This window comes from Danio rerio, chromosome 11, assembly GCF_052040795.2.
Source record: "Danio rerio strain M-AB ecotype USA chromosome 11, GRCz13ab, whole genome shotgun sequence".
In the NCBI taxonomy this organism is placed as follows: domain Eukaryota; kingdom Metazoa; phylum Chordata; class Actinopteri; order Cypriniformes; family Danionidae; genus Danio; species Danio rerio.
In genome coordinates, this window is record NC_141031.1 from 44,795,334 (window position 1) to 44,822,095 (window position 26,762).

Below are 26,762 nucleotides of genomic sequence, written 5' to 3' on the forward strand. Positions count from 1 at the left end.
AGTATCAAAATTCCACCTCAGCGCCGTGGTTCCTCAACAGGAGGATATTTCTGAATTGTATATATATAAATAATATCTCTGTGCTTCCCTGTACGGCCAAATCAACGATGCTGCGAGTGAGGTCTGCCGTCAGTCAGTCGTGGAAAGGGTATGTATGTATTTGCACATGGACTCACGCATGACTTTCGGTCTAACTGGAGCACTTTTGACTTCAGTCATCGTCTGCCTTCAGTAATGTGCTCATAATCATACATTATTATCTGCTGTGAGTAAATGCTGGAAGTTTTCATGTACTGTACAAGTATTCAGGCAGACTGTGTGTTATGTAATGCTTCAAGAAACTTGTCTCCCTGCTGTTATGTAGGTGAGATCTGTTTGCACAAGTGTTTCCTATTATTATTACTGTCATTCAATCTATTCAGGCGCATAATACTCATAACTAAACACTGTACTTTCTCTTTAGTGGATATACATGTTTTTCACATGCACCCTGTTGATTTCAAGCTTTTAGATGCAAAATATAAAAAAAATATTGGTCACACTTTATTTAAAGGAATTCTCGCTGTTAACACATCATTAAGTGAGTAAGTTATTAGATTCCATAATATTATTCAATACACAAACCTTACTACTACGTGTATTGAATAAGATTATGGGATCTAGAATAACATCATGCTGAAAATGTACTTAAAAAGTACTAATAAATAGTTATAATAGATTAGGCAGGTAATAAGTCAGTAGTTACAAATGAGAATTGTTTTTTATTTTTTACCTCAAGTGTTACTGAAATATTATACGTATGATATAAAAAAAAAAAATATATATATATATATATATATATATATATATATATATATATATATATATATTAGCAATATCACACTCGTAGCAGTATGATATGGCTGTATATCAGCACTGGTGGTGTTGTGTGTGTGTGTGTATATTCCGATGCATTTATTATTGTAATGCGTTTATTATATTGTGCTGCATTTATTCCAAATACATAATATTTTATTACATTTATATGCATACATATGCTAATTATAGCACACACTTATATAATCTAATATATAATATAATTTTTCTTTTATTTTGTGCTGTTTTAATACTTTGTAGTTGGTTATTTTTAGTACATCAAATTACCTGCATTAAGTATACACAATTTGAATTCGCATGACAGGACACGCATACATAAATGCATACATAAATAAACGTAATAATTTAAAATCCAAGTAATTTTGCATTTTATTTTTATTTTATTTGTTTTAATTTTGTATTTCTAATATTTTATAGTTGGTTTTTTTTAGTACATCAAAATAAATGCATTACAAAATCTGAATATGCATGACAGACTATGTATGCATGAATATATACATATATAAACTTAATTATTTAAATACAAGTAAATATGAAATTGACAAGTAAATTAATTGAATACTATAAAATTGGGCTTTATAATACAGTTGAAGCTGTGGTCTAAGTACTGAATAATTTAAATACACTTTATTTAACATGTATACATAGACATGACCTATATGCTAAAAAATTGCAGGTTAACGATGTCTGTATATAATAACTTGTATTTGATTGACTTTAAGTTAATTTGATTGTAATAATGTGCACCTTTTGTAAAGCTTCTTGAAACAATAATTATAGTAAAAAGCGCTATACAAATGAATTTGAATTAAATAAAGTCCAAAAGGTCCTGCTTTGGTCTCTCATTGGGATTTATAGCAGGTTATTCGTGCAACAATTCTGTCACTGATTGATTAAAGACTAAACCAGACTGAAGTAAAACCCCTGTGATTCACTAAGATGAATTTGTTTTCTCTGCAGGTTCAAGACTTTCTCGTGTGTAGCGGTGGAGGTGAAGAATGAGCCCGTTCTGGGGTTTAAAGAGGGCAATAAAGAGAGAGCAGAACTGGAGGAGGTCAAATACACACACACACACACACACACACACACATATATAAACACTCATGTTCGCACACACATACTCATATACATACATATACATACATGTACACACACACACACACATACTTATGCACGTGCACACATACATATACAAGCACTTACATGCATGCACACACACACACACATACACGCACAACCATATGGAAACACACTAACACAAATGCAGATATACACTCACACACACATGCATACAAACACTAACAGGCACACACGCAACCATATGCACACATACGCACACACATTTATACCTACACAAACTCGCGAGCACGCACACGCATAAATACACATGCATGCACGCATACACATACACGCACAACCATACGGAAGCACACTAACTCACTAACTCTCTTTCAAACGGACACTCTCACACACACATATAGACATTCTCTCAAACATACACACAAGGACACACACTAACACAGATACACACTGTCGCTCACACACATCGAAACTGTCTCAAACACAAACACACACACACACTCTCACTTTCTTTCTCATACACACATACATACATAGACCCATACATACACATTCACACACACACACTTTCCCACACACACTCTTTCTCCCCCATGTGTAAACACAAATGCACACCCACCCACACACACTAACTCACTCTAAATCACACATACACACTAACATACTCACTGTCTCACACACACATTCTTTCTCTCACACATAGACACTCTCAAGCACACACGCACACTCTCTCTCACACACACAAATGCAAACATTCTCTCACAAATGCACACACGCTTTCTTTCAGACTTTCATACACTCTCTCACACACACACGTTCTTTCACTCACACAGACCCACACACTCTCTCTCACACACACACACACACACACACACACACACACACACACACACATTCTCTCACACATGCACACATGCTTTCTCTCAGACAGGCATACACTCTCTCACACACATACACACACACTCTTTCTCTCTCACGCACTCACACACACACACCCTCAGAATACCTCATGTTTATCTGACAGACGGCCTCTGTGTGTTTTATTCAGGCGTTACGAAACCTGAAGGGAAAAACAGAAGAAATTCCATGTGTGATCGGAAATGAAGAAGTGTGGACCAAAGACATCCGATTCCAGCTGTCTGTGAGTTCAGCAACACTGGGAAACATTCATTCATTCATTCATTCATTTTTCTTCGGCTTAGTCCATTTATTAATCTGGCTTCGCCACAGCAGAATGAACCACCAACTTATCCAGCATATGTTTCGCACAGCGGATGCTCTTAGAGCTGCAACCCAGCACGGGGAAACACCCATACACACTCATTCACACACAAACCGGGAAACCAAAGCACCCGGAGGAAACCCACACCAACACTGGGAGAACATGCAAACTCCACACAGAAATGCCAACTGACCCAGCCGTCGCTCCAAACAGCGACATTCTTGCTGTGAGGCGACAGTGGTAATCATCTCCGGAGTGAACGATTGCTCTTCAGGCCATGACACATTTTTTTACAGCCACAGAATACACAGCCATTCTGACTGCTTGTTTACAAAGACTCTCTTTTTTTCTTTCTTTTATCGTAATTATTCATATTTATTAGTGACATTTGTATCTGGCAAGTGACTTTTAATAAAAGCATCTGCTAAATAAATAAATATCAATGCAAATAAAAAAATAAATAAATAAATAATTGAAATATATTTATTAATTAAAATGTATTTAATTTTAGGTGAAAAAAATATTATAATTTCAAGTTTTTAGCTTAGCTATTTATTGCAGTTACCTTGGTATGTTTTAAATCTATTTATTATTAACAAGTTTCTGTGTGGAGTTTGCATGTTCTCCCTGCATTTGCGTGGGTTTCCTCCGGGTGCTGCAGGTTCCCCTACAGTCCAAAGACATGCGGTACAGGTGAATTGGATAGGCTAAATTGTCCGTAGTTAATGAGTGTGTGTGTGGATGTTTCCCAGAGATGGGTTGTGGCTGGAAGGGCATCTGCTGCGTAAAAACTTGCTGGATAAGTTGGCGGTTCATTCCGCTGTGGCGACGCCAGATTAATAAATGGATTAAGCCGACAAGAAAATGAATGAATGTAAAATTAACAACATATACAATAATAATAATAATAATAAATTAATAATTACATAATAAAACAATTTCAAATTAAATCAATACATGGGGCAGCACAGTGTCTCAGTGATTAGCATTGTCGCCTCACTGGTTCATTCGCTGATTGGAGTCCCGGCTGGGTCAGTTGGCATTTCTGTGTGGAGTTTGCATGTTCTCCCCGTGTTGGCGTGGGTTTCCTCCGGGTGCTCCGGTTTCCCCCACAGTCCAAACACATGCACTATAGGGGAATTGGTTAGCTAAATTGGCTTTAGTGAACGAGTTCTATCTAACTCCATTTACATGACATTTTTTAAAATTGCTTCATATTCTCATGTTATTTTGATATTAAAATATGACGCTTTTTTTTTCCACAGCCCTTCAACCATTCTCACCAAGTTGCAAAGTTCTGCTATGCTGACAAGGTACAGTGTGATTTTAGAAAAACTGCAAGTGTGTTATTTGTCATTTTAGTTGAACTGATTCAATGTATTTCGAAGATTTTAATATATAGTCAAAATTGTTCACCCCTGTGTGAATTTCTTTCTTTCTAATATTTCCCAAATGATGTTTAACAGATTCAGGAATTTTTCACAGTATTTCCTATAATATTTTTTCTTCTGGAGAAAGTTTTTTTTTTTTTTTTTCGGCTAGAAGGAAAACAGTTTTAATTTAAAAAAAAAAAAAAAGCATTTTCAAGGTCAATATTATTACGCTTTTAAAGCTATATTTGTTTCGGATTGTCTACAGAATAAACCACTGTCATACAATGACTTGCCTAATTACCCTAACCGGCCTAGTTAACCCAATTAACCTAGTTAAGCCTTTAAATGTCACTTTAAGCTGAATACTAGTATCTTAAAAATATCTAGCAAAATATATGTTCTGTCATCATGGCAAAATCCGAAATTAGTTAGAAATAAAAACAGAAATTATACGAAAATATACAGGGGCACTAATAATTCAGAAGGGCGAATAATCCTGACATCAACTGTAGCATGGAATGAGGTTAGTTGTGTTCATCATTTGGCCTTCTGGTGTCTTCAGGATCTTCTAAATAAAGCCATTGAGGCTTCAGTCGCTGCTCGGAGGGAATGGGATCTTAAACCGGTCTCAGATCGAGCCCAGATCTTCTTCAAAGCTGCTGACATCATCAGTGGGCCCAAGAGAGCAGAAGTACTGGCCAAGACAATGATCGGACAGGTGCGTCTTCAGCAACATTTACACCTTTAAAGCCATTTATGTCTTTGCTGTCAGTGCTCAGGGAAGCTACTCTAAAACAACCTCAATACAGAAGTAATTGAAACTGCAGTTCATCGACTGGCCACTGGGGGGCTGGCTTCAGAAACTATCAAATCCGCATAGACTGCCATGTTAAATTGCACAACTTTACAGCAGAAAAAAAACATGTTTACAACCTGGTACAAAAAATTGTTTTGGTGTATATAGCTAATATTAATCTTCATGACAACTGTGAGACGGTGATTTTTTTTTAATAACTCATCTATTTAATTTATTTTAAACCTTAATATTGTGCATAATTAAGAGCGTGGCCACTTGTATCTGCAGCTTACATCATATTTGTCAAGCAGTAGCGCCTGCTTGTTATTGGTTGTATGTGGGTGGAGTAATACACAAAGGGCAAAGAGGCTGTACAGATGCTGATATTACCAAAAAATATCATGGCCAATAAGATTCGAGATCCAGACAGAACTGTTGTGTGTGTGTGTATGTATATATATATATATATATATGCATACATGACTTATTTTATGTCTATAAAAGATACTACATAAATTTCATATGCACTATAATACGTATAATATTTCGGTAACACTTTAGGTTAAAAAAAATCTCATTTGTAACAACTGGCTTATTACCTGCCTAATATATTACAACTATTTATTAGTACTTTTTAAGTCACATCACCTCAGCTGATTCCAGATGCTAAACTTGGCATATATATTGTATTTATGTGTTATAGTTTAGTTGCTTTTTGGGTTTATATTTTACAGTTATCAGATAATTTGACATGCTATTCACTTGTCTGGGCTCCATCTTTGGGTGATATTTAGTTATAATTTTATTTCGAAATGTGTTTATTTTATTTAGAGTAATTGATTTCTCATTTATTATTTGATTTAGAGCTGTAATGCGCTCCAGAATCTGACAGATTGACTAGCTGTAGGCTCTAGAACAGTCATATGCCCCGTTGTCATACAGTGTTATGCCTGCATTTCAAATAGCCTGGCATTTACTAATATAGACTATATTGAAGTATTTGGAAGTCATAACATTTTCTTCCTGTAGTAAAATATCATAATGCTAAGAATAATGCTAATGTGGCACAATGCATTAAACTGTGTTTTTAAAAGACCAAACTCAGTAAACACAATACTGATATAGGATACGACCAAACAAACTTTCTTGAAATTGCGTGAAAATATGCTTAGTTGTATATTTAAGAGATAATGGGCCCTATCATATACCCGGTGCAATGTGGCGTAAGGCGCGACGCAATTGTTGTTTGATAGTTTCAGCTTGGCGCAAGAGTCGTTTTGACGTGTTACAGCACGCTGTTTAAATTGCAAATGCATTTCCGCTCATATGTGCGCCCATAGGCGTTCTGATCTGAAAAGGGAGGCGTGTTGAGGTGTATTGCTGGCGCGTTGCTATTTTGAGAAACTATAAAAGTCTGTTCTATAGACCAGAACAAAGCCTGTCTAAGGCCAAGCACAGAGCGCGTTAGTTGTGCGCTTGCACATTGCTTAATACAGACAGGATGTACAGCAATACGCAAATATCTTTACATATGAAAAAGAATTCAAATATTAAGGACATATATAGGATATATAGGGATATATATATCAGATATAAATATAAAGGATTAAAATATTACAAAACATATTATTTTCTAGCCTATATAAATAAAAAAACTACTGCCTTCATGCCTTCTTCATCTCGGGAGGCTTTTTCAGTTAATTCATGACAATTTACTTTTGTGTAATGTTATTATTATTAGCAGTAATATTTATTATATCCATATTTATATTTGTTTTATTAAAAACAAGCTTAGGTTTGCCCACCTGTCAGGTTTTAGACCATATGGGGCACAGCAAAAAACTTTTTTGAGCACACTTTGTTATTATTGTTCATTTATTCGTTTGCTGGACATTTTTTAATAAACCTTAGCGCTTAACAAACGAAATTAATTATGTATAGGCTAATTGATGTCTGTGCGTACAACACGTTTACCTATCCACGAGAGTGAAAGTAAAGAATGAGGAGGCTCATCTCTCATTCTCACGCTGCAGATGCTCTGTTTAGCTGTTTTCTCTCTTGTGAAGCGTTCAGTTTTTCCACTTACAAAGTCCGTCGTGTAAATATCAAATGTGCTTTGGCGCGACGTAACTGGCTCTTAAAGGGAATGGGAGATGAGACTCTGATTGGTTTATTCTCAAAACACACCTATAACTCATTAAGAGATTATTCTCAGCCCTGTAAGACCATGCGCCACGACGCAAAGTGGATTTTTCTGTCCTCATATTAGCTTAAGTGGATTCTGACGTGGCTTGCAAGTTTTTTTTTTTCTCAGAATTCTGACTTTATTTATCAGAATTGTGAGTTTATATCTCCCAATTTGGACTTAATTCACAATTTTGGGTTTACATCTCAGAAGTTCTGAAAAAAAGTAGACTCACACATGAACATACTGTTAACATTCAGCAAACTGTTAAACGTATACTTGTGGAATGCGCTATTTTTAATGTTATCAGAATATAATTTTTATTTGGAGGCTTTAAATGAAACATTTTTTAATGTTTTTTATCAATTTCTATCAAAAGTAACCTTTGAACTGTTTTTCGATTTTTATCTTATATTATCATTATTATTATTTATGTATTGTACCTTGTGTGTTATTGTTATGAATTAAATTGAAAATCCTTGATCAAAAAGAGGTTTAACCAAAACGTAACAAAATAACAGGAATTAAAAACATAATCCCTGGTGCCACGGCGCTCTCTCTCCCCAAAATAAACCAAAAACACAACCACTGAGAATTAACAAGAAAATATGATTTATTTACAGAAATAAGGAGCAAAAATAAACCAAGCTAACTAAATTAGATCAAACTTCCCTGAAAAACAGACAATAAAATAAAATACAGAAAAATTACCTCCCTACTAGCAAACACAGGAGAAAACGAAAATAAGAAATGGAAGGCACCAAACCTCCCTACATACTCCTAGACAGACAGGGAGACAGAAAACCGGGTTTCTCCGGTTAGAATTAACGTCACATCGGCATCTCACAAAACGCCACAAAGAGATAGAAGCAAACACTCATTCGACCACTAGTCTCCACTGAGCATAACCGGGGAATCGAGAGAGAGCGGGGAGCCATCAAATCCATGCTCTCTGCAGTTTATATACAGCCGCCGCCAATCCAAGCGCCAATCACGATCCGACCCAACGTAATCCGCTGCACCTGCGAATACTCAGAAAGAGAGAGAGCGGGAGAAGAGCGAGAGAGAGAGGGAGAGAGAAAGAAACACCATACACAAGCCTACACTACACTACTCGTAACAGTTATTTATTGCTGTTGATGACTTTTAATTGTTAGAATATTTTTATAATTATCGAAAAGTGGCATTTATAAAATTTGGTAAACCTGATCTGTTTTATTGCCATGACATAGCCATAGAAGCTGAAATGACAATAACATCTAAATTCTCTCTCTTTTCTAAAAAAAGTTTGTGTCAAGCAATGTTGAGATAAAAAGTCATAATAACCTTTTTTGTTAGTTTTATTCGGTGGCAGGAACAAACCTCTATAGCTACAATAGCTACTCCACAAATGCCTGTTATTTGTCGGTACATAAACTAATTTCTGCTGTATTTGCTCTCTGTTACAGGGTAAGACTGTGGTTCAGGCGGAGATCGACGCAGCTCCAGAACTCATTGACTTCTTCAGGTTTAATGCCAAACATGCAATTGAGCTTGAAGACCAGCAGCCGCTGGACAGTGAAGGCAGCACAAACACCATGCTGTACCGCGGCCTAGAGGTGCGTTTACATGTCTAGAACACAGCTCACAAGTGTTTTACAATTCTTTTAAGGTGTACTCACTCTAGGTACAGTTGACTTGAACCGTGCCAAAGCACGATTGTCCCCACTCCCCTCTCCCCCTATGGCCTGCACTCACAATGCATTACCTTCCAAGCCGGAGCACGCTTGCGTTATCGATAATGCGCAGTTCAGTTTAACAGGTAGAGAAGCACACTAACTACATCCTAACTTTTCAATCCAGATGGATGGGGCAATCATTACTGCATCCAAAATAGTGAAAAGCCTTGGAGTAACGATTGATGACCAACTAAACTTCTCTGACCACATTTCTAGAACTGCTCGATCTTGCAGATTCGCACTTTATAACATCAGAAAGGTCCGACCCTTCCTATCTGAACATGCAGCTCAACTCCTTGTTCAAGCTCTTGTTCTCTCCAGACTGGACTATTGCAACTCTCTACTAGCCGGGCTTCCAGCTAACTCTATCAAACCTCTTCAGCTGCTTCAGAACGCAGCAGCACGAGTGGTCTTTAATGAACCTAAAAGAGCACATGTCACTCCGCTGCTCATCCATTTGCACTGGCTGCCAGTTGCTGCTCGCATCAAATTCAAAGCTCTGATGTTTGCTTACTAAGCGACTTCTGGCTTTGCTCCTTCTTATCTGCTCTCACTTCTGCAGATCTATGTGCCCTCCAGAAACTTGCGTTCTGTGAATGAACGTCGCCTCGTGGTTCCATCCCAAAGAGGGAAGAAATCACTTTCCCGAACTCTCGCATTCAATCTGCCCAGTTGGTGGAATGAACTCCCTAACTGCATCAGAACGGCAGAGTCACTCACTGTCTTCAAGAAACGACTAAAAACTCAACTATTTAGTCTCCACTTCACTTCCTAATCTGCAATTGCCTCTCTGGTTCTACCACTAACTGTACTAAAAAAATAAATAAAAAAATTACTAATGTTTTGCTTCCTACACTTTACACACCTGAAACTTGCCTACAGCACTTATTCATTGTTGCTCTTATAGTTGTGTAAATTGCTTCCTTGTCCTCATTTGTAAGTCGCTTTGGATAAAAGTGTCTGCTAAATGTAAATGTAATCTCAGCACAGTGGACATTGCTTTAGTTACAACGTTTTGTATTATTATTAGTCGCTTTAGGATGTAGTGACACAGTCGGAACAGATCAAGCACTTTTGACGCTCATAAATGATCATAAAATCCTCGTTAGGAGGTTTGCTGAAGGTGCAGCGAGGGTTTTAAGTCTTTAATAAACTATGACAGATGTGTTCACTGAACAGTAAGGAGGATTAATAAATCCAAATGAAATGTCCCTTAAAAGAAACGTCAAGTCTTTAGTTTTAGGTTCAGGCACGCTTTGCACTCACACTACAAGCCTATTGCGCCAAAGCCCAATTGAACCGTGCTCTGGCACACCTCTTCCAACCATGCCTGGGCCTGATTCATTTCACCCCTACAGTTAAAGTACAGTTTTATAGATGTCAGTAATAGTATTGTTACCTCATTGTCCTGTGAATGATCTCCAGGAAAGATACATTTCTGGTGGGAAAGAAAAGATCTTGTTGATCTCCTGACTAGGAGTGCTACAATGTCTCCGGCTTTGGCCTTAGCCAGTACATAAGAGCTTAGTTTCTCTCTACATTTTACAAAATCAATACAAATGTCCATCACAGGAATCACTTTTATTGTCTATTGTGCTCCAAAACTATGACAAAATGTGCAATTTAGAAGATATAAACCTGGTAAAAACATTCAGTGCTTAGGGTCATGTCCGCCTAAATGTTCAACAATTTTTTTTCTCGTCTCCTCATACAGTTTCATCAATCGTAAATTATTGTATAATGTTGTATTATGTAAAATTAACTCGACTTTTACTTGTTTTCAGGGATTCGTTGCTGCTGTTGCTCCATTTAACTTCACAGCGATTGGTGGAAACCTGGCCGGCACTCCTGCTCTTATGGTTGGATATTAAATGTATTGCATAAAGAGCTTAACACAATGTGCAGATGAATGCAATTTAAGTTTCAGATTTCATTTTTATCTGTTTTTTTTATTTAAAATTATATATTTTTGTAATTTTGTTATGCACAACAATGCTTTGTTTTTATTATATACAGTTGAAGTCAGAATTATTAGCCTCCCTTTTATTTTTTTCTATTGTTTAAATATTTCCCAAATAATGTTTAACAGAGCAAGGACATTTTCACAGTATGTCTGATAATATTTTATCTTCTGGAGAAAGTCTTATTTGTTTTATTTCAGCTAGAATAAAAGGAGTGATTTTAAGGTCAATATTATTAGCCCCTTTAAGCTCATTTTATTTTCTATAATCTACAGAACAAACCATCGTTATACAATAACTTTCCTAATTACCCTAACCTGCCTAGTTAACCTAATTAACCTAGTTAAGCCTTTAAATGTCACTATCTGTACAGAAGTGTCTTGAAGAATATCTAGTCAAATATTATTTACTGTCATCATGACAAAGATAAAATAAATCAGTTATTAGAGATGAGTCATTAAAACTATTATGTTAAGAAATGTGTTGAAAAAATCTCCCCTCTGTTGAACAGAAATTGGGGGACAAAATAAACAGGGGGGCTAATAATTCTGACTTTAACTGTATATTTTCCAATTAAATTAAATATTTTATTTAAAAACAAATGTAATTAAATAAAAAAATCTGACATTCTCTTGCTAAAACTATGAATTATTACCAATTGATACTCTTAAAAAGGTTTCCAAAATACACATTACATTTTTTCTGGACTTTATTTCAAATAAAAAAATAAAAAAATTATATAAATATATATATTTATTTTTTAATAACTCTAAACACCTCGAAAAAGACAATATTTTCTTTCAATTCTGTCGTATTTGAGTTTAGTAATTAAGTAAATTGAGTTTATTTGTAAATCAGTTTTGTTTATATCTACTGTGAAGGTCAGAGAATTTTGACATTTCTGTGCAGATTTCTGTTTAAATGATTTTGAGTGTATAGTAACTAAAAGCTTAAAACATGAAATAAAAACTTTAATTTAAGCTTCACAATGCAAATCCATTTAGAACCACTTGTTTGATAAACAAAGTAGGTCCCTCATATAATATATCTGCTAAAAGAGTGAAAATATACATGAATGATATGCATAAAATATTTTATTTTCTGTGAATTTTTGTGAGCGCCGATTCCTTGTGGGCCCAGTCATGAGTAATCACAAAAAAACTAATTATGTTGATTTAATAATTACTGTTTTTTTTTTTACTTTACATTTAAAATGCTTTTTATTAAACCATGCACTTTATTAAAGAAACACATGTTTGAGTGTTTCTTTAAATCTTTAATGCTGACTTTACTACATACAGTCGAAGTAGTGTTCTGTTTGTTTAATGAGAAGATTTTTCTAAACATAATAGTTATAATAACTCATTTCTGATAACTGATTTCTTTTATCTTTGCCATGATGACAGTAAATAATACTTGACTAGATATTTTTCAAGAGACCAGTATTCAGCTCAATATAAAGGCTTAATTAGGCAGGTTAGGGTAATTAGGCAAGTGATTTTATAACAGTGGTTTGTTCTGTACACAATCCAAAACGAATATTGCGTGACAAGACTAAAAATATTGACCTTAAAATGGCTATAAAAAAATTAAAAACCGCTTTTATTCTTGCCGAAATAAAACAAATAAGACTTTCTATAGAAGAAAAAATATTATAGGAAATACTCAAAATTTCCTGAATCTGTTCAACATCATTTGGGAAATATTTAAAAAAGAAAAAAAATATCACAGTAGGGCGAATCACTCTGACTTCAACCGTATCTGTGTGTTTTCAGGGTAACGTTGTGCTGTGGAAACCCAGTGATACCGCCATGTCTGCCAGTTATGCTGTCTATAAGATCCTGAGAGAGTCTGGATTGCCACCGAACATCATTCAGTTTGTCCCGGCAGATGGGCCAGTGTTTGGAGACACAGTTACGTCCTCTGAGCACCTCGCCGGCATCAACTTCACCGGCAGCGTCCCGTATGTATCTCTCTTACATCACACATGAAGTCAAAACTAGCCATATGATTTCGTAGCTCACATTGCTAGTTTTCATTCAGTCAATTACTTTCAATTGGCTTAGACTAACACTACAGCCAGCTTTGTTTATTAAATTCCCCCATAGCGCATTTGTTTGGACTGTGGGGGAAACTTAAGCACCCGGGGGAACCCACGCCAACACGAGGAGAACATACAAACTCCACATAGAAATGCCAACTGACCCAGCCGAGACTCAAACCAGCGACCTTCTTGCTATGAGGCGACTGCTAACCACTGAGCCACCGTGATGTCCTAAAATTAATATATTTATACAAAAGATTTCTTAATTGATCTTAGCATATCACTTTAGCTGTGTCTTTACATGTTTTCCAGTTACATTCAGAATGTATTTTTTATTTTAATTATTTAGAACAGAGTCATTATATAATAGTAATAATGTCGGCGCAATAGCCTAGTGGTTAATGCGTTGACATATGGTGCAGTAGCACGTCAGGGCATCCCGTGTTCGACTACCCCCCGAAGACATGTCCAACATGTCCGACATGTCCGCAACTTCGCTTCCTGTTCAAATACTGACCTATCTAATGAAGGCAAAAAGGTCAAAAATAAATCTTTAAAAAATAATAGTAATAATAATATTTACTTGTAAATTATTTATAAAAAGCTATTATTAAAATAATATATTTATAATTTTTATATATATATCTATAGCTGACCCAGCCGGGACTTGTACCAGCGACTTTATTGCTGTGAGGTGACAGTGCTAACCACTGAGCCATTGCTAGTTTTGTGGTGAGCAACTCGTCTGTGCGTGTCATTAAGGGAAAAAAAGTTAGTTTCAGTTAAATTTTCTGATTATGTCTGTCTGAAGTGTTGGGTGTGGCTAACACTTAACCACGCCCCTCCAGCTGTCAGTTTTGATAACAAACAAAAATGGTGTGCAGGAGGAGGAGTCTGTTAGGTTGTAGTAAAGCAGCGGTCACATTAGAGTTTGAGCATGCGATATTCTGTCGTGCGGCGCTGCGAAAAGGGGCGGGATTAAATAAGATTATTAGACATTTTAATAAGCGAGCGATTGCTCCATGTTTTAAATTTCTGTCCAGGGAGGTCATGTTTTGATCTTCGATTGGTCTTACGCAGTCAAGTGATGCAATTTCGCAGGTCAGACTTCAAAAATGCTTGGACTTTGCACCGCAGCAACCTGCGAAACTTGATGCATGACCCTGCGTTTCCAGTCTGACGCATTCGCGTACGTATGAATGGATGTCAATGGGAGGAGAAGCCCAGTGTGACCACAGCTTAACTCTCCCAAAACCCTTTTCCTGATCTTTCTAAATGAAATGCCTACTTTACTGTATACAAATCAGCTCGCAGCAGAAAAAAACAAGCCACACCCACTGTTTCCTCATTTAATATTCCAATTATCGAGAAAATGCATAACAATACAGAAAAAAAAAACAGTCGCAGCTTCATGTGGATTTTAACCCAAATGCACTTCATCATGTGATTGCATTGCTCTTATCTTCTGTCCGGGTTAAAGTTTGTCAGAGTTTGTGACAGTTGAAACCGCTTGGATGTTTTGCATGGTGCAAATCTAAAATCAGAGTCAGCTTTAAGTTTGTGCAAACACTCAAAAAAGTCTTGTTTTTAAATGATTTAAAGTATCTTTGATCACTAAATGTATTAATTAATTAATTTATGTAATGCTGGTAAACTTGATGTAATGCATTACAATTAATTCAGGTTGTCTCAACACAAATTGATTGAGGTAACTTATAAAATTTTAGTGGATTCAACATTAAACAATTCGGTTGCCCCAAAGAAATTTCTGGAATTGTGTTGTTTCAGGTTTTTTTTAGATACGTAGTTTAAACAGACAGCAAAATATGTTTTTGAGTGTGTGACAATTACATTTACAATACAAACTGTGCTGTGTGTTGAAAACTCAAACACTGAAAATGTAAAAATCCTATTTTCCCACATTTTTTTCCAGAACGTTTAAGCGGTTGTGGAAGCAGGTCGCCCAGAATCTGGACATCTACAGGAATTTCCCTCGCGTTGCTGGAGGTTTGTTCCCTTTGCATTAAGAATTCAAATCAATTATATTCAGTAAAATACAATTGGGTAATTTTGAAAAATTATCAAATAATTCACTCTATGGGCGGCATGGTGGCGCAGTGATCGCCTCACAGCAAGAAGGTCACTGGTTTGAGCCTTGGCTGGGTCAGTTGGCATTTCTGTGTGGAGTTTGCATGTTCTCCCCGTGTTGGCGTGGGCATCTGCTGTGTAAAACATGTGCTGTATAAGTTGGTGATTCATTCCTCTGTGGCGACCCCAGATTAATAAAGAAACTAAGCTGAAAAGAAAACGAATTAATGAATTCACTCTGGTGGGCGGCACGGTGGCTCAGTGGTTAGCACTGTCACCTTACAGCAGCCCCGTGCATAGACTATGGCCCCGTTTACACTAGTGCGTTTTAGTTTTAAAACGGCGTTGTAGAATGAAAACGATCCGCGTCCACACTCGCGTTTTACCCAGCGTTTCTGAACTGCTCTCCGTCCACACCAAAACGCTGAAAACGCACATCACGTGACCACACACACACTCTCGGGCAAGCACTCCAGCATTTCTACCCAGATGAGAGCTCTGCTTGTCGGACTTCTCATCAAGCATCTCCCGCTGGATCTAATCTCACTATATTTGCTAAACGTGATATTTCATTCATGTTGTTGTCTTTATCTAACGACATATTCCCTGACTTTGGTCATTGGAATCTATTAAGTTACTTGTTCACGGGTAACATGTTTTGGTTAAGCGCAAAGATAAGTTAATGATTAATCCAGGTACATTGACTAATCGCTTGCCTTTATTTCCTACAATGTATAAACTTATTGTATGTTATACTTTTATAATTATCGATTATTAAAACTGATATTCAGCAAAAGAGAGGGTGCGTTTTGTATTTTCACTGAAATTGAAAGGAGGCAGTTGTTATCGGCTCCGTTTTGTTATAAATATTCACACAGTGAAGATGACGCTCATATATGCAGCACGACGCCTCAACATTTCTGCTGTCTGTTAAGTTGCTAATATTAAAAAGAAAAGTGTTCGGAGTGTTCGAAGGGTGTTCGGAACTGAAGAACGGGGGGAGGGGAGGTGGGTTTGTTGCGAACTGAAGAGCGGAAAGGGGGGGTGGAATGTAAAAGGGGTTGTCGCGAACTGAAGAGCAGAGAGAGGGGGTGGGGGGTTGTCGTGAACTGAAGAATGGGGGGGGGGGGGGGGGTTGTCGCAAACTTTGTAACGATATTGCGTGTGACTCATCAATGCAACTTCACAACAAATACTGATTAATAAAGCTCTTACTGTAGTATTAAGTCTGTCTGTTGTCTGATGCAGCTGAGGGAGGAGATTAAAGCACGCGGGAAGGCACGTAGAAACAGTAGGCGAGGAGGACTCGCCTTAAAGGCGCTGTATGACAAAACCACCCCCTGGTGGAAATATGTATAAAACAGGATCTTGTGAAAGGGATAATAAAAAATCTGATGGGTGTTTTGAGCTGAAACTTTACAGACACATTCTAGAGACGCAAAAGACTTATATTAAATCTGAAAAAAGGGGTAACCTAGGTGCCCTTTAAAAACCTGATTTTTCAGAAACTAATCTTTGATTGGCTGTTTCTTGTGTGTGTGTGTGTGTGTGTGTGTGTGTGTGTGTGTGTGTGTGTGTGTGTGTTTCAGAGTGTGGTGGGAAGAACTTCCACTTTGTGCACAAGTCTGCAGACGTCCGCAGTGTGGTGACCGGCACCATCCGCTCCGCGTTTGAGTACGGAGGACAGAAATGTTCTGCCTGCTCTCGTATGTACGTCCCAGACTCTCTCTGGCCTCAGATCAGACAGGGCCTCCTGGACGTCCACAAACAGATCAAAGTTGGAGACGTAAGTGAAGGAGAAGATCTACTGGAAATAGAGTCAACATAAAGATTAGAGTAAAGGCCCATTCACACCAAGACAGTTCAATTCAATTCAGCTTTATTTGTACAGCGCTTTAACAATGTAGATTGTGTCAAAGCAGCTGTACAGAAAAGATCATAGTAAATTGAAACAGTGTAGTTCAGTGTTTAAGGCCCCGTTTACACTAGTGCGTTTTAGTTTTAAAACGGCGTTGTAGAATGAAAACGATCCGCGTCCACACTCGCGTTTTACCCAGCGTTTCTGAACAGCTCTCCGTCCACACCAAAACGCTGAAAACGCACATCACGTGATCACACACACACTCTCGGGCAAGCGCTCCAGCATTCTACCCAGATGAGAGCTCTGCTTGTCGGACTGCTCATCACGAATCTCCCGCTGGATCTAATCTCACTATATTTGCTAAACGGGATATTTCATTCATGTTGTTGTCTTTATCTAACGACATATTCCCTGACTTTGGTCATTGGAATCTATTAAGTTACTTGTTCACGGGTAACATGTTTTGGTTAAGTGCAAAGATAAGTTAATGATTAATCCAGGTACATTGACTGATCGCTTGCCTTTATTTCCTACAATGTATAAACTTATTGTATGTTATACTTTTATAATTATCGATTATTAAAACTGATATTCAGCAAAAGAGAGGGCGCGTTTCGTATTTTCACTGAAATTGAAAGGAGGCAGTTGTTATCGGCTCCGTTTTGTTATAAATATCCACACAGTGAAGATGACGCTCATATTTGCAGCACGGCGCCTCAACATTTCTGCTGTCTGTTTAGTTGTTAATAAAATGAAAATAGGCAGTTCCTTAAATCATGTTTACATTTTATTGTTGAGAAAGTGAAACAACGTAGCCAGGGTGATGTGAATGAAGTTATAAAGTACACTGTTCCCTTTGAAGATTTACGCGTGTCCTCGGTATGTTTTCCATATCAAACTGAGAAGGGGGAGACTGCAGCCTTGATCAACCTTGCGAAGTCTGAACTTACAATAAGAGGATGCGAGACTGAACTGTGTGTGTTAGGCTACTTAATATTCAGGAAAAGCCCCAATCAGATAGGCGAACGTTTGCAGCCCCGCCTCCGTTTTCAGATGTCTCCGTCTTTCCCCATCCACACTGAGACGGAGCAGCAGCGTTTCAGAATGAAAATGGCCTCTCCAGCGTTTTCGAAACGCTCCGTTTTCGGCGCTCGAGAACTCCGGCGTAGTGTGGACGGATGGCGTAACCGTAGCAAAACTTATGCGTTTTCAAACTAAAACGCACTAGTGTAAACGGGGCCTAAGTTCAGTTCACTTTAGCTCAGTTCAGTGTGGTTTGATAATCACTACTGAGAGTCCAAACACTGAAGACTAAATGACTGACTTTTCATTTTTTTTCAGCCAGTGGAAGATTTCAGCACTTTCTTCTCAGCGGTGATTGATGACAAGGTACAAACCTGCTGATCCAGTAACAGAGAGAGTAAACGAATTACCATATATTCTTCTTCTAAAGAACTTTAACTAATGTCATTCTCCCTCCAGTCTTTCTCCAGGATTAAAGGCTGGCTTGAACACGCCAGATCTTCTCCACATCTGAAGATCATCGCTGGAGGAAACTGCGACGATAAGAAGGGCTATTTCGTGGAGCCCACAATAATCGAGACCACCGACCCACAGGAGAAGATCATGAATGAGGTGAGAAAACGAATGCATTCTGGGAGGGGTAGTACAGTGAACCACTTACTGAAGGAAAAAACAACAGAACAACACACACAAGACATTTATTAAACTAAAATAAAATAAAAAATGATTCATTCACAACTATAATAACCTTTACACACACTCATGCTTCATTTCTCTCTCTCACACACACACACACACACAGACACAGACAGAGGCTCAGGGCAATGAATGGCTGGACTTTGGTTTGTTTAGTTAAACTGATCTCTTGCGTTTAACCTCATTTAACACTGCTCAGCTGATCTGGTCACTGAGTCACTCATCTGGATACTGAAAACATTCACCAGGATCCACTTCTAGCAGTTCTTTTACAAATGTTTTTGGATTTAAGGGAATATTTTGAGTTGTTTGAATGTAAAATAAATCTACAGAAATAATTATTTCAAAAGGATTTTTAATCAGAAATATACATACTTTTTTTTAAAGAAGAAAATGAAGCATATGCAAGCTATTTGCCCCCAAATATTGTTTACATCTAAACATTTTAGTTAGTTTTTTGGTTTCTGCCACTTTCTGCCATAAACTAAAATAACTAAATTATTATTATTATTAATATTATTATTGTGAATATTATTATTTTTAAAATGGTCTCCAACACACATTTAAAAAAAATAATTGTAAATAAATTATTGTACCTAAAAGTATGCAGTATCCTCTGAATTGTACATTGGAACTGTCTCTTGGTCATGATAAAGAATCTGTATTGAATTTTTGTTTATGCTTGGCAAAGAAGTATGCTATTATAATGGTCAACTGCTCAGATATCTTCTGTCAATATGTGGTCAATATGAGTCAGGCGACCACACTTTTACCACTGAAAAAATTTACCTACGATTTACATCAAAGATCTGAGGTGTTCTGGCACATTTGGTCCTCACTTTGGAATTTTCACTGTCAGAGACTGTGTGTTTCTGAATTAGTTTATTTAATTATAAATCTAAAGTTGGTTTATAATTTCCTTTTATTTTTGTCTTTGCTTTCAAGCATTTGTATGCATTTGAATGTCTAAGAAAAGCTGCTGTACTTAAAAAAATACTTAAAAAAACATCAACTAATTAATTATTTAGCTTTTTGACTTTTTAGTGTTTGTTTGGAGATATAAACTGAAATGTGAGTGTGAAAAATCACAGGATTTTTACGTTTAAAAAATACCTTTATTTATTTGTATATTATTGTAAAAATAAATTTCTGGCATTAAAAATGCAAGTCAAAATTAGGAATAAATTGCCTCCTGTTGAATTTTAATTCTTATGGAATTTATTTTATGGAGGGAAGATTTTTTTAACAGTAGTATTCAGTTTAAAGTAACATTTAAAGGCTTAAATAGCTTAATTAAGCAAGTTAAGTTAATTAGGCAAGTCATTGTATAAAAGTGGTTTATTCTGGAGACAATCCAAAACTAATATTGCACAAGGGGGCTAATAATATTGACCTTAAAATGGCTTTAAAAAATTAAAAACTGCTTTTATTCTAGCCGAAATAAAACAAATAAGACTTTCTCCAGAAGAAAAAATATTATAGGAAATACTGTGAAATATTCCTGCTCTGTTAAACATCATTTGGGAAATATTTGAAAATAAAGTCACAGGAGGACGAATAATTTTAACTTGAACTGTATATATTTTGTTAATTCAGGAGATCTTCGGACCTGTCCTGACAGTCTACGTTTACCCTGAAAACGACTACAAGAAAGTCCTGCACTTAATAGACAACACTTCTCCATACGCCCTAACAGGAGCCATCTTCTCCCAAGACAAGTGAGCACAGCACTGTCTCTGCATTTATGATAATGAAGATGAAAATTCAGCAACCCAGATCAGCACAATCCACATTTTTTCATCCAGAAATGTTTCGGAGGATCTCCAGACACTCATATTTCTGCACTAGACTTTGACGTTTGTGATCATTCATTTATAATCTGCTCGTGTGTTTCAGATCGGTTATAGAGGAGGCCGGAAAAGCTTTAAGAAATGCTGCAGGAAACTATTATATCAATGATAAATCGACAGGATCAATCGTGGCCCAGCAGCCTTTTGGTGGCGCCAGAGCGTCAGGTACAAGCAGACACAAACTGATCCTGAGTCAGTTATTACAGACGCAGAATGTCAAGTCCACAAGAACAGCATCTACATACACACTCTTTAAAAAGACTTTACGTAATACACGTTTGCATAAGACTAGATCATTAAAATGTTTTACATAAAAAAAAAAACTTTGACTAATAAAAAAATAACAGTTATTTTATATTCAATTAATTTTACAGATTAACTGACCATTTTTACACAATGTTAATATTATTGAATGTTAATATAATAATAATATTGACCTTAAAATTGTTAATAAAAAATTAAAAACTGCTTTTATCCTTGCAAAAATAAAACAAATAAGACTTTCTCCAGAAGAAAAAATATTATCAGACATACTGTGAAAATTTCGTTGCTCTGTTAAACATCATTTGGGAAATATTTAAAAAAAAAAGAGACTAATAATTCTGATGCAAATTAAATGCGAGTTAAAATAAAATACCCTAAATATTAAGGGTTTCGATTTTGATCTTAAATCGAAATATATGCTCAATTTCGATTATCGAATCAAAAAAATAGAATCGTCGATGCTGCCACGCCCCCATGTCTCGTCAGCTTGGCTTGCCAAGCGGGAAAAAAACAGGCTTGTTTAAGTGCTTGTTGAACTGCAGACGCAGGTGACCCGTCGACAGAACTTAAACCCTCTCCTCTTTCAATGAAGTCGCCGGTGTGGAAGTATTTTGCATTTCCAGTGAGTTATGTTGACAACGTTCGTGTTGTCGACAAAAACAAACACAGTTTGCAAGCTCTGCTATGTACGTATTAGGGTTGGGCTGATAAATGATGGGTGCATCGCGATCCTCCACTCCGCCCCCGTTGCAAATCCGCTCGCGAAAAATACACACTCAGGCCCTGTTTACACTAATGGGTCTTAGTTTTTAAATGGCATTTTAGAACGACAACGATCAACATCCACACTGACGTTTTGCATTTCTGAGCAGGCCTCCTTCCTCACTACCGCTATAAACACACATCACGTGACTACACCCACACAGATGCGCGCCAGAGACAGCAAGTCCAGGCGGTCATCGTGTTAGTAGACTGCTTCAATCTTTCACTTCACACTTACGTAGTCATTTTAGCGAACACCTCAGATACTGTTGGCTGGTTCCTGTTGGTTGTGCGCCTTTTTTACAGACGCCATTATAACGACACAGATTACTGCCTATTCACGAGTCATGCAGAAAAAGTGATTGACAGGTGGTAATTATGTGTGTATCTTGCCTTTATTCATTTACTGTATGATTTGTTTATGGGTAAACAAAGACCATGCAGGTCAGGTAGTTTAAACGGTAGGCTACAAATAATTAATTCGTCATTAATTAATTAATTATTCATAATCGAAAATCGAATCAAACCGTGACTTTAGAATCGAAAATGTAATCGAATCGAGGATTTGGAGGATCATGACACCTTTACTAATTATACATTTAAAATAATACATTTTAATATATAAATTGTAAACTAAATAGGCAATATTTATATACATGCATGAAATAAATCAAATCTCTTCTTTATCTTTATTTTATTGTGTTGTGTTTACAAAAATGTGATGCCATGCCTGCAGAATTAATTTCATCTTTCTATTCAGGCACCAACGACAAACCCGGCGGCCCCCATTACGTCCTGCGCTGGACGTCCCCTCAGGTGGTCAAGCAGACACACGTCCCACTCACAGAATGGAAATATCCTTACATGAGCTAAAAGACCGCTTCATTTCTCTAAAATCCTTCCTAAAAGACTCTTCTTACCGTCCCAAAGCCGCAGACAAAGTGTGGTAATGATGAAGAGCAACAGTAAAAAGCAGACCAGACTGAATGTATCCCCGAAGATTTCTCTGCAAACATCACTGGATTATTAATACAAGCTATTAATTCAGCAAAGAATGCACTGAACTCTTTTCACTTTCTCGTTTCAACTGTTCACTCTAGTATCAAGAGAGTAAATCTATCTTTTTATAATCACCGAACGAATGGAAAGAAGAGCAGTTGTTACATTTTTACTAGTGCTGGACAAAAGATGAAATAATTATAATAATAATAATAATAATAATAATAACTCCAAAATAAAAGTTTGTTTTTATAGAATTTAAAGAAGTGCACTGTGTAAATTTATAATGCATAAATACACACAGGCATCCATACATTTGATAAAAAGCTTATTTTAGATACAAGTTATATATTAATTTAAATATCAAAATGGGTTTGTATAGTTTCGTTTTTATCTGTGTGTGTGTGCATAATAAATGAGCAATATCACACAAGTAGCAGAGCGATGTGGCTGTACATCGGCACTGGTGAGAGGTGTGCGTTGGCTCAAGGCCGCAGGCCAAGTGCCTCAGTGTCCCACCTGTGACTATACACAGCCATATTGCACTGTTACTTGTGTGATATTGTGTTTATACAACAGTTCGACTGCATAATCGTGTATATAAGAAAGAAAATCTAACACAAGAGAGTCTCAAAAGCCCTTTTGTAATAGGAACTACTTTCTTCCGTCATTCATTCACGTCTGCAGCTGACCGTCAGAACAGCAGAAACCCTGCCTGTTCAACAAAGTCACTTTAGAGCTAGTGTTTGAATGATTCTCTAGCATAATGTCTAACGTGATGACAAAACAGCTGATTTTGCTCACATTTTAAGATTATAAGGCTAAACTTGACATGAAATGCCATCAGTCTACTGAGATTTCCCAGTATTTCTCTATTGCAATCGGGAGATCCCAATAATTAACCCCGAAACAGCCAAAGCAAAGCAAATATTAGCGAATTACTGTGGTATAAATACAGCAGTACAACATACAAAAGAGAGAGATCGAATTAAAGTCACTTACCTGTTCTGTAATGATTAGTTCAGCTGTAGAAAACAGTTTTCCTCCCCTAAGGACGTATTATGCGGTCATTGTTACCATCTTGTGGCGGAATCGTCTTTGCTTTCTGCTCAATGACAGGCTGATGGTGGTCGATGCACAGAATCTCCAAAATGTAAATATTTAAAATAGGCACTATCCTTTTTAATAAACTGCATAGTTGCAATCTAACAACTACATTCTTGCCTAAAAAGCCTCAAAAGTACATGATGTGCTCCCAACAGCTGCAATATTTGTCAAACTGTAGTGAGTTTATTGGTCTGCTGTCACTATGTGAGCGGAGTAACTCACAAGGATGAACAGGCTGTATGGATGCTGTTATTGCATGGCTATCAGCCAATCAGATTCGAGAACCAGACAGAACTGTTGTATAAATATATATATACAACAGTTCTGTCTGGTTCTCGAATCTGATTGGCTGATAGCCGTGATATATATTAAAGTAATATCAGCACCTGCACAGCCTCTTTACTCTTTGTGTATTACTCCGCCCACATACAGCCAGCAAAAAGCAAACACTACAGATCTAAAGTTTAAAAGATGCTTGCTCAGCTGTTTAACTGTCAGCTTATGATTTGAATCCAACGCGGAAGAAAGTAGTTCCTCATACAAAAGGGTTTTTAAGACTTTTTATGTTTGATTTTGTTTTTGTATACACAATTATGCCATCAAACTGTTGTATAAACACAATATCACACTCGTAGCAGTGCGATATGGCTGTATATCGGCACTGGTGGGGGCACTAAGGCACTCGGCCTGTGTCCTCGAGCCAACGCACGCCTCCCACCAGTGCCGATATACAGTCATATCGCACTGCTACGAGTGTGTTATCGCTTATACATATATATATATATATATATATATATATATATATATATATATATATATATATATATATATATATATATATATATATATATATATATACATATATATATACACACACACACACGCACACACATTTGTATGTAATACATATATATATATATATATATATATATATATATATATAAACATATATATATATATATATAAACATATATACATATATATATATATATATGTATAAAAACCCACCCACATATATTATGTCGAAACAGACTTTTATTTTGTATGTGATTGATCGTGACTAATCTTTGCCCAGCACAATTTTTACTGCTGTAATCGTTTGTTTGAAGTTTAAATGATAAGAAATATGATAATTAATTCTGTAGCGTTCTAATGTCGTTTACATGTCATTGTGGAGGCGGAGCTTAGAGACCGATATCTGTTTCGTGAAAATCAGATTAACAAAGTATTAAGAAAATATTAATTAGTACAAGCTAATAATCTGACTGTGCCTCAATAAACACGTGCTGTAGATGATGGATTCATTTGTCACTTTGCATATTATTAATAACTTCTAAGGGCGACACGGTGGCTCAGTGGTTAGCACTGTTGCCCCACAGGTCGCTGGTTTGAGTCCCAGCTGGGCCAGGTGGCATTTCCGTGTGGAATTTGCATGTTCTCCCCTTGTTAGCGTGGGTTTCCTCCGGGTGCTCTGGTTTCCAAACACATGCGCTATAGGGGAATTGATGAACGGAGTTGGCCGTAGTGTATGTGTGTGAATGAATGTGGGTGGGTGTTTCCTAGTACTGGGTTGCGGCTGGAAGGGCATCCACTTTGTAAAACATTGCTGGAATAGTTGGCTGTTCATTCTGATGTGGCAACCCCTGATAAATAAGAGACTTAGCCGAAGGAAAGTGACACGGGGAGAACATGCAAACTCCACACAGAAATGCCAACTGACCCAGCCAGGACTCAAACCAGCAACCTTCTTGCTTGCGGCGACAGTGCTAACCACTGAGCCACTGTGCTGCCATATTTATTTTATATGAACTTTTTTTTGTAATTTTATTTTTGTCATGATCCTTTTTCACACCTCAGTGTTTGATGACCCCAGAAAAACACTTGAGAATATGAAGTTTTCTTGTTTCAGCTCTTCTCTGCTGCCGATTCTGCTGTCATTTGAGCAAACACAGTTTTACTAGTGTTGCTGGATCAGCTCTGGTTCCCACACTGACACGTCTGTGCATCAAAGCGTGTGGCACACTCCAGACAGACGCTTTATGGGGAAATGACCGTGAGGACACACTCCTTAACACACAATAAAACCCGCAGAGCCTGAGAACAGCAGATCTCTGCTCTCTCATACACACCGCTCTGCTTTAAAGTGTGCGTCTTCAATTAGTGTAAACATCAGGCTCAATGCATTTGTGGGAATTCAATTGCTTTAGTATGGTTTATTGATTATTATTTACATTTGATCATATAAATAACTCGTTGGTGTAAGTGAAAATAAACTATCCTAAAAATATATATTTTAATCTATATAAATTGTGTAAACTAAATAAGTGATTGTATTGTATTTATTTATTACTGGAAAAAAAGGTGTCATGAAGAACCAAAAGGGGACAGTGATGGCACCTTTTAGTAAAAAGATTATCAACTGCTCTCACTGGCCACTTTATTAGGTACACCTGTCCTAATAAAGGCTTGTTAATGCAAATTTCTAATCAGCCAATCACATGGCAGCAACTTAATGCATTTACGCATGTAGACATGGTCAAGACGATCTGCTACAGTTCAAAGTGAGCATCAGAATGGTGAAGAAAAGGGGTTTAAGTGACTTTGAACGTGGCATGGTTGTTGGTGCCAGACGGGCTGATCTGAGTATTTCAGAAATTGCTGATCTACCAGGATGTTTACGTACAACCATCACTATGGTTCACAGAGAATGGTTTGAAAAAGAGGAAATATCCAGTGAGCAATCCAGTGATACTTAAACATTTATAATGTCTTCTGTAAAAAAAAAAACCTATGTTGCTCACTTAAATTTTTAAGTTGAACCCATTTAAATTTACAAGTCATATTAACTTGCATCAAT

The 26,762-nt window shown here is 36.9% G+C and overlaps 1 protein-coding gene across 3 annotated transcripts; it reads left to right on the forward strand.

Annotated features, from left to right (window-relative positions):
* On the forward strand, positions 1 to 22,854 carry aldh4a1 (aldehyde dehydrogenase 4 family, member A1). Of its 3 annotated transcripts, NM_201158.1 has the most exon segments (15): positions 1 to 148; positions 1,837 to 1,930; positions 3,005 to 3,097; positions 4,444 to 4,491; positions 5,114 to 5,269; positions 8,981 to 9,130; positions 11,035 to 11,109; positions 12,987 to 13,174; positions 15,189 to 15,262; positions 16,933 to 17,129; positions 18,546 to 18,593; positions 18,687 to 18,839; positions 20,520 to 20,641; positions 20,820 to 20,938; positions 22,560 to 22,854. In NM_201158.1, coding segments are annotated over 15 exon segments (1,671 nt in total). In that variant the 5' UTR covers positions 1 to 107; the 3' UTR covers positions 22,673 to 22,854.
* Positions 22,855 to 26,762: the final 3,908 nt, after the last annotated feature.